At 42.3% G+C, this 8,870-nt stretch overlaps 1 protein-coding gene across 1 annotated transcript in view; it reads right to left on the bottom strand.

Annotated features, from left to right (window-relative positions):
- Positions 1 to 8,870, bottom strand: part of atp10d (ATPase phospholipid transporting 10D) — a 47,482-nt gene that overhangs the window by 5,815 nt on the left and 32,797 nt on the right. The window contains exons 14-22 of the mRNA XM_013914134.1: positions 8,142 to 8,268; positions 7,876 to 8,060; positions 5,198 to 5,477; positions 4,924 to 5,000; positions 4,481 to 4,606; positions 3,425 to 3,625; positions 2,515 to 2,595; positions 2,278 to 2,382; positions 1,655 to 1,842 (exon numbers count right to left, since the gene is read on the bottom strand). Of these exons, the coding sequence (XP_013769588.1) occupies positions 1,655 to 1,842; positions 2,278 to 2,382; positions 2,515 to 2,595; positions 3,425 to 3,625; positions 4,481 to 4,606; positions 4,924 to 5,000; positions 5,198 to 5,477; positions 7,876 to 8,060; positions 8,142 to 8,268 (1,370 nt within the window). The remainder of the gene's footprint in view (positions 1 to 1,654; positions 1,843 to 2,277; positions 2,383 to 2,514; positions 2,596 to 3,424; positions 3,626 to 4,480; positions 4,607 to 4,923; positions 5,001 to 5,197; positions 5,478 to 7,875; positions 8,061 to 8,141; positions 8,269 to 8,870) is intronic.

Here is an 8,870-nt window from a genome sequence, read left to right as displayed (position 1 = left end):
CTACAAATGCATTCTGAAAAGCCTGCAATGCAAGGAACCATTATTACGGAGAGACATTTAAACAGGACATCGAGAGCCCAGTTGCTTTACAGACGTAAGTAGGACCTGGACGCCGGGATAGATTTTATTGTCAACCAACTGCAAGGGCCTGGAAAGGATCACGGTTATCGGTCAAGTGTTTCATGGGCACAAATTAGCATTTCGTGCGCACGTTATACCTATTTGGTGCCCTTGAAATAGTATTTTGTGGCCTCAATATATTTATTTTTTGGACCATGTCATCAGAGGGGCTCCGCAGTAAACAGATGGATTCTGGGAATCCATCCTACCAGGAAAAACATCCTACCCAATGTTTCTGCACAGACGCGGAGCATGCGCACAACACCAACGCCGAATTAACTTCTTTTTCTCTCACACATCCGGAATACTTCTTAAGGTTATGGTTAGTCGCAGGTCACCGTCAAATTATAATTATAGGACGTTTTGCCAGAGTAGGATGGTTTCTCAGAACACCGGCTCCATGTTAAACTGTCCCAGAGTCATCATCACTGCGGCTGCTAGCAGCGTTTCTGTTTCAAACTGAAGGCTGTGTGGGCTTCATGTTGTCAAAACGTTATAGTGCAGGTCTGTTTTTAGCAGCAAATGCGGGTAAAGCACTCGCGGTCGTGTCGTTTAACACGTCGACACACTACAGGGCCTCGTGTGAAACGAAACATTGTAGCAAAGAATTTTTTGTGATTTTATTACTCAATGAATTGTTGTAGCCCTATTTCAGTCTTTGCCTAATTTCACTGTAATGAACTTTAATATTAAAAGGTGAACTGCATCTAGCTGTCGGACTGCCTGTGAGAATCTTTTTTTGTTTACAACTGTAGTTCTGTGTGTCGGGGTGTTTACTATTTACACATATATATAATACATGGAATTGTATGATTTCAGTTTTAAAACCATATAATTAAAGGTTAATATTTAAACCTTTTCCTAACAGGATCCCTTAAAGTGCTGTTGCCTACAGCTTATTATATATGTTTCTTTAAAAATACTGCAATATTTTAATTATGTATTAATTTTGATTGGTCCAATTAAAATTAGTGTTTCCAAAAATAGAAAATTGGAGACTCCAAAAGACCCCTGGAAACCATGGTAACCAGCACTATTTTACCTGAAGTATATGTCTGGTTATAAACAAATTAAAATATTTGTATTTAAAAACGATCCTGGATATCTGGGTAATGTTTTAGCAATGAAAGTGATGTCAGGTTTCCTGGGCTGGTGACTCAGTGTTTTCAGTTTGTACTTTGTCTCTGTTTATTTTCCACGTGCGTCCGGTTTTCTTGTGTTCGCCTCTGTCTGTGTGCATTCAGTCAGCCAGTCGTCTCATGTCCTGCTCATCCTGCCTTCACAATAAACATCCTCAACCAGCCTGCGAGTCCTGCGTTTGAGTCCACTCTGACACATTGTTTAATTGAAATATGGAAACCACTGGAGTGACAAAACAAATTCAGTGTATAGCTGTGTCGGTGATGATGACATTGGCACCTCCAGGTGTCATTAGAGTAAAGCTCTTTATTATTAATGAGTTATGAAGTGCCCCCAAAGGAAATACACTACCTGTACATGAGTTTTTGCAGTGTGTGTGTGTGTGTGCGCGTACCTGGGTAACAGAGCTGCCACAGTAGTGAGAACACATGTGATGTAGAAAAGAGAGTGGGACATTTGGAGTAACTCAATCCCCAGAGGGTTGACAGGGGGGCTGCAGGTCACACAGAAGCCACTGAGGAGCAGTACAAAACCAAAATAGGAAGTGCAGCTGAGCACCAACACGACCGTATGAATCCATGTCTGCAAAAAAGAAAAAGATTCAAAACTCCAGAGCACAACTAAAGAGAGAGAGCTGCTCCTGAATCTTTCCATTTTCAGTTCTGACTTGGATTACATTTTTCCTCACGCTCTACACCAAAGGTCTCAAACTGCTGCCACTGTCATCTCATGTGAGGGCCACTTTAGTGTTCAAGTCGTACAAATATTAAATCATTTAGAGAATTTATTTTAAGATTGCACACAACAGCAAACAAATCTTCAAGGGACAAACTGCATTAGATTTCTTCAGGTCAACAAGTAGTGGTGACCTGTGCCGTGAGTTTGAGACCCCTGCTGTACCCGCTAATATAACACACATAACCTTTAAGCTACACACTTGTTACTGTAAAGGCAAAGTAGCTGAGACACAGCCCAGCTGAAGTATAAATGATTTTGAGTGGTGGTGGTGAGTCTGACCAGCGTGTTGCTCTCGATCACTTGGTGCAGCAGAATAATGAAAAGTGCTGATGCGTTGATCGGTGAGCCAAAGGACAGCACCCCAACATCTGATCCTGCGTATGCCTGTGAAAACAGAAAAAAGTCCCCTAAAACACTCTCACATGAAAATCTTACAACATGAGGAGAAGACAGACAGACCGACGTGCATGTAAATAGAAGGAATGTGATAAGTAACCATTTGCATGGTGTACTTACAAAGTAAGGCACAAAAAAGCAAACGAGGCTTTGGTAAAAAGCATCCAGGACCGTGATCCAGAACATGTATGGAACAAACGTCTGTGAAGACATCACAATCATCTGTTACACTTTCTAAACAAATATGAGTGTTACCGATGTCACACATGCAATACTTGTTTGGCTAACACAGGCCACGACACTTCAATGAAAAACAAACGACCCATGCTTAACGATACTGAGGTAATGAGCTAGGCCAGAGGTCAGCGGTAGCACACAGATAAAAGGACCAACAGAAATATGTTGGGACATGATCATATGAACCAGCAGGTGGTGTCGGTATGCATTTCTTTTTGTGCATTGTGATTTTTCTACTATATGTAATGTACACATGTATGGCTATGATAGTGCCCTATTTTCCATCTTCTGTTTCCTCTTTCTGTGCAAATAATAAAATGATGGCAGAAATGTAGCTGTTGACATATTAATTAAAGTGAATTTATGTGTTTTCCTGTTATACAGGACTGTTGTGATCATGTGTATGCACATTATGAGTTAGCAGCCCGGTTAGTGTGAAGCCTACATTAGTAGGTATTAGAGTGTCATCATAGCAAGTGCAGAACCAGTTTACATTCAGTGATTTAAAATACTTTGAAAGCCAAATAAAGGTAGCGATCAATAAACTTTTCATAATTTCAGCAGTTTTCTTTTTTCATCGACGTGATGCAAACCTGCTGAGACTTCATGATGCTAACTGTGTTCGCTAAGGTTTTGTGTTCATAAGCTGCTCTGTTTCAGAAAATACATTTGTTAGGAGCAATGACCATACTCTAGAAAATGTTTGACAAAAATGAAAAAACAAATGAAATCCTTAAACAGCAACTGCCTTTTGTAGAGTTTGTGTGTGTTTCTGTGGCATGTTTGCAGTGACCTTGGAAGTTTGTGCATCCTGGTAGAGCTCGGGCAGCTCCATCAGAGTGTCAGCAGGTAAATCTTGGTTGAGAATGCCGTAAATGAGCGGAGGAGCTGATGTGAAGATTAGATTGAAGAGGATGAGCACCCAGGAGTTGGTCATGACACTCCCAGAAAAACCACAGAAGAACTGATACCAGAACAGCAGATTCACATACATCTGCAGGTAAGAAACACACAGTCAGCAGTGAGGAATTTCCTTACTTATTACTTTTTTTATCCTTGTGTGAACAACGAATTGCTCTAAAATTTTCTGTGTTTTGTAACGAATAAGTGCCATTTCTGGGAGATTCTTTAGTTTCAGGCAGAACATGAGCAGCTTTGGTGCGAGGAGGGAAGGAGCTCAGTGAACAACCATGCTCCATGCTGACAGAGAACCACGGCTTTGTCGTGGTCGTAAATCACTGCACCAGCTCTTTATCCTTTCAGTGATACGATGATCAATGACTGTTCATTGATCGTATGTTTGATTTAAGCTAATAATGTGTCCTTTTGGCTCACACGTAAGGAAAACATGCAAAGTCCACATATAAAAGGCCCCCAGCTGTCTTTCTAATCAGGAACCTTCTTACGTTAAGGTGTCATTACTAATCTCTGCACAGGCAAAGCTCAATATCAACAAGTCCTCTGCATCATTGCAAGCTAGAGTAGGAAGGCTGCTGGGTGCCTCAAACCTGTGTGAGGACAGATTTGAGACATGCTGGGAGAGCTGGACTCAGTGGCCGGGGAGAAGACCTGTCCCACAACAGGAACCCTCCAAAGTCATATTAAGTCTTATTAAATGTAGTCGTTAGTTTAATAGGCAGAATAAACCGGAAACAAATATTTGGATGCAGCAACATGACAGAGACAAAACTGCTGTAAGACTAAAACAATGATTTGCTGTTGTTTTCTTGTGAGCAGGTGAGTTTAGGGATGACAGTGTAACTGCTGTGAGTTCAACACCCGCCTTAATGCGAAATGTCAGTCAAGCCGTTTATAACCTTTTTTATAAAGCTGTCAAAAAGACTCTTACCACATTCTTGTAGATGAAGTATTGTATCATGTTTGCAAGACGAGAGTAACACCAGTGGCCGTGAACCAGCAGCAGCTTGCTGAGGTGTTTAAACCGTGAAATAGCAAAGTCACTGGACATCACAGCCTGGAGAAAGATTTAAAACAACAAAAAATGACCACAGAGCAAAATAATGAAAAGAAGAAGAAGAAAAAACGCAAGCGTTAGCCTCATTTAGCGCCTGCTGGTGAGTGAAACCAGATGATACGGGCGAATGCAATATCACACTGAGTCTAATATAACCACAGAAAGCTCTCAAAGAGTTCTCTGTCATGGTCTTGGATGGGAGGCTGAACTAAACCGATACTAACAAACAGTAGCTTCATAGTATTCTGTAAAGACCTCGGTTTGACAGTATTTTTTGTTATTACTAGTATTATTGTCATTTTTTTCTTTGTTAATACCTGCATTCCCTCCTGTCCAGATATCCCAATGCCCACATCAGCCACCTGAATCATGCTTACGTCATTGGCTCCATCACCTGAAACAGCAGCATTGTTTTCCACTAGTTCGTGTCAAATTATTTCAAGCAGTGATGTGATAAATAAAGCTGACAGTACTCATGCAATGACAGATCATCTGTATTTCAAATGTTTAACAGACAAAGGGTTATGAAATGTCTTTATGGAATAATAAACAATCAGCTCCAAGCTGCTTTTCTGTTGGCTGAGTTCTTACCCACAGCCAGGGTCATGACACCAAGATGGTCCCGGATCAGCTGGACCACTTGGCTTTTCTGCAGTGGAGTGGAACGGCAGCAGATCACTGCCTTGCATCGCCGGCTCAGCTCCAGGAAGTTGCTCCTCAATTCGTCCTCCAAGGCCCAACCCAGCGTCCGGCCATCTATGACCAGAATGAAGCTGCTGGACATGGATTCCCCATTTCCAGTAAGGGCAGTCAAACTCTCACCACCCTGGACTTCCAGTATGAGATCCTCAAATAAAGCTGCACAAGCATCCTGAAAGAAAAGAAAGGACCGTTATGTGCCTGAGCGGAGCGGAGCTGTTATATAGCAACTGTTTCGTTCATGAAATTGGTGGGCTGCTTGCTGCGAGTGAGTTCAGACATGGCTTCTCCTGCCCAGTGTTTTATTGGATTTGATTGATTGTTGGTGTTTTTTTAATAAGGGGGAAAATCCAAACCTACATGGCTCTGTGTGAAAAAGTGAATGCCCCCTAAACCTAATAACTGGTTGGGCCACCCTTAGCAGCAACAACTACAATCAAGCACTTACGATAACTGGCCACGAGTCTTTTACAGCACTGTGGAGGAATTTGGGCCCACTTGTCTTTGCAGAATTGTTGCAATTCAGTGACACTGGAGGGTTTCTGAGCATGAACCGCCTTTTTAAGGTCACGCTAGAGCATCTCAGTCTTGTGAGACTTCACCAGAGGTGCAAGCATCACAGCACATTTATGTCAAACAAAGTGAAGATAAAACACAGAAAAATATGAAGGAGATTTTCCTGGGCTGGATTTTTATAGTAGATAACCCCCAGTGAAGTGAAGCAGAGCATCGTTACAGAGGTTTTGTTAGAGACACAGCTAAGCGTTTTGTAATTTGGCATAATATGTAAAAGTTGAAATTCACTGTGAATTCGTTTACCTGCTCTTTTGCTCTTTTAGCTGTTTGGCGGTTGTTGAAATAGTTTTGTGAGCTTTAAGCTGAGATTCTGGTGTTTCTGGCAAAATACATTTATATTTAAAAATCGATGTCAGGATTTAATGAATCGATATCGCTTTATTCAATATAAAATCAATTTGAATCTGGAAATTGATGTTCTTAAACCCACTCCTACTCCTGAGGCTGCACGTGTCTTGCTTTTGCTGTGTAGTAAATTGTCTTGAACGTTCCAGCGAATAGGTTTATGCTACAAACCTATCACTAAGCAAGCCCTCAGGCATGGACAGCTTGCTGTAATTCGAATCTTTCAGCAGCTCCAATGATTGGCTAACTATCCGAGTTGCAGAAAGCGGCTTCTGCTGCGTATTGGTACTTGTATTTGTTTAGATTTTTATTATTTTATGCAGTAAAAGAAGCATTTTCTTTTCTAAAACAATGAATAACAATATAAATAAAAATAGAACACGTTCATTAGCACTGGTAAAAGTACTGGTCGATGGATGAGTCTACAAATGTCTATAGAAACCTTGTCCAGAAGAAACAACCCATCACTATGTTCCTCACCAACAAAAAGAAAGAGGACATGCTCTAATGCTCTTCTTTGCTGTACACTACATTCATCTCACACACAGTTGATTCACTGTGTACACGAACAAATGAGTTTTTAATAAGCATTTATAAGAGTGTAGACAGGATTTATAAGAAAGGTTTTTGAGGGTTTCATGACTGAAATATATAAAAATAATAAAATAATCATATAAAAAGTTTCCCTCTAGCCCTGTGGGTGGTCTATCCTTCAAGCTCGGGTCCTCTACCAGAGGCCTGGGAGCTTGAGGGTCCTGCGCAGTATCTTAGCTGTTCCCAGGACTGCGCTCTTCTGGACAGAGATCTCCGATGTTGTTCCCGGGATCTGCTGGAGCCACTCGCCTAGCTTGGGAGTCACCGCACTGAGTACTCTGATTACCACGGGGACCACCGTCACCTTCACCCTCAACATCTTCTCGAGCTCTTCTCTCAGCCCGTGGCACTTCTCCAGCTTCTGGTTTTCCTTCTTCCTGATGTTGCTGTCACTTGGTATAGCTACAGCTATCACTACAGTACAGCTGGTTTACGCTCCTGCCTTCTTTCTCTGTGGTATGCTTCTTCAAGTGGCTGGCCAAGGCTGTAAGTCTTTGTTTGGGAGTTTCCAAGGCACGGGCAGCTCTTAGGTACCTCTTTCTTCAACTTTCTACTTTCAACTTCCCTCCGTGCTACCTTGATCTTGGCCTCTCGACTCCTTCTCCATGAACTGCGCTGCTCCTTTGGGCTGTTCATCATATAGCCAAGCATCTCCGTGATCACTGCTGCTGTGGTGTAGATCAGCTGGTTCTTTTTGGTGATGGTTGCAGTACGGACTCTCCATTATGGTGCATTTACATCTTCTAGTAGACCTTCAGAGGGCACTTAACATATTCTATGTAACCCACTACGGAGGGTCCAGCTTTACCATGATCCTATCTTTCAGGTCAGTTTCTCTCGCACTCAACACTCCATCCGTCATACCTGGGGTGTCATGGTGTGACTGCTGGGTAGTCACAGGAGCATGTTTAGTGAGAGACTGAGATGAGCCAAACGCACCCATCTCCCTGTACAACTCCTCCATCTAATGCAGAGGGCACAGTGTGTGAAGAAGACCGTACACCCTTTTGCACATGCTCTACAGTAAAATAACAAAGATTCTTTCACTCACTGACCTTGCTTCCACAGTTAGCTGTCAGCAGTTTGTCACTGGCACATAGAAGTTTGCAGGCATAAGCGATGTTGATGGCTGTTTCCTGTTTGTCTCCAGTGAGAACCCAAACTTTAATACCAGCCCTCTGAAGAGCAGCAATGGTCTCTGGAACCTCCTCCTGGAGTCTGTCTACAATCCCTGTGGTACCTGAAAACACACGCATACGCTTTAAGTGCTGGTATTTCATCTCTGATATCGAATGATTTAAGTCTGAGCTGCAGTGACTACCCAACAGAGTGAGGTTGGTCTCAAGCCTCTGAGCTGACTCCAGAAGAAGCTCCTCTCTGTTCTCTATGCTGCTCTCTGCCAGCATGTGTGCTTTCAGCCACAAGTCATACTCATCCTCCTTCAGAACCTGCAGGTAATCAATAACAGATCAAGCAAATATTAGTAACTACAAAGTCAGGAGTTGGCTGTCTGTCATGTATTCAAACCGACTGTGGGATCTTTCAATATGAATGGGAAATGAGACCAAGAAGCAACAGTGGGGAACAGAATCACAAAGCTCCAGTTCAGACAGACAGTTCAGTTGGGTCAAAGATTTTCACGCCAGTGGTCTGCTGGAGCTCGTTTCTAAGGCCTCTGGCGGTGCTATCATCCCGTTCCTCCTTGCACGAGGGAACAGCTTGTGCAAGGAGGCCCTGTGCCGCTTCACTAGATTAACTGCTTGTCTCCTGGAATCTCCTCCATCCTCTTCAGACTGTGCAGTGACACAGTCTGAATGTACAGCAATTTGGTCAACTCTGTTGTTTTAAATGTGCTATATAAATGAACTTAGCCTTCGTCTTGTGTTAGCTTAGTTAAAATCATTAGTGTTACAGGAAAATTTTAACCCGGTTATATTTACTTCAACAGAAAAATTACAAGATGATCATTTAGCCTGGAGAAATAGTTTGCTGCTTTATAAGAAAGCCCTCCACAAAGCCAGAACATCTTACTATTCATCACTGATTGAAG

The sequence above is a fragment of the Pundamilia nyererei genome, unplaced genomic scaffold (assembly GCF_000239375.1).
Source record: "Pundamilia nyererei isolate P.nyererei 1_Seehausen unplaced genomic scaffold, PunNye1.0 scaffold00173, whole genome shotgun sequence".
Taxonomy (NCBI): Eukaryota; Metazoa; Chordata; class Actinopteri; order Cichliformes; family Cichlidae; genus Pundamilia; species Pundamilia nyererei.
The sequence above is the reverse complement of the archived record's forward strand: the minus strand, read 5'-3'. Positions and strand labels throughout refer to the sequence as shown.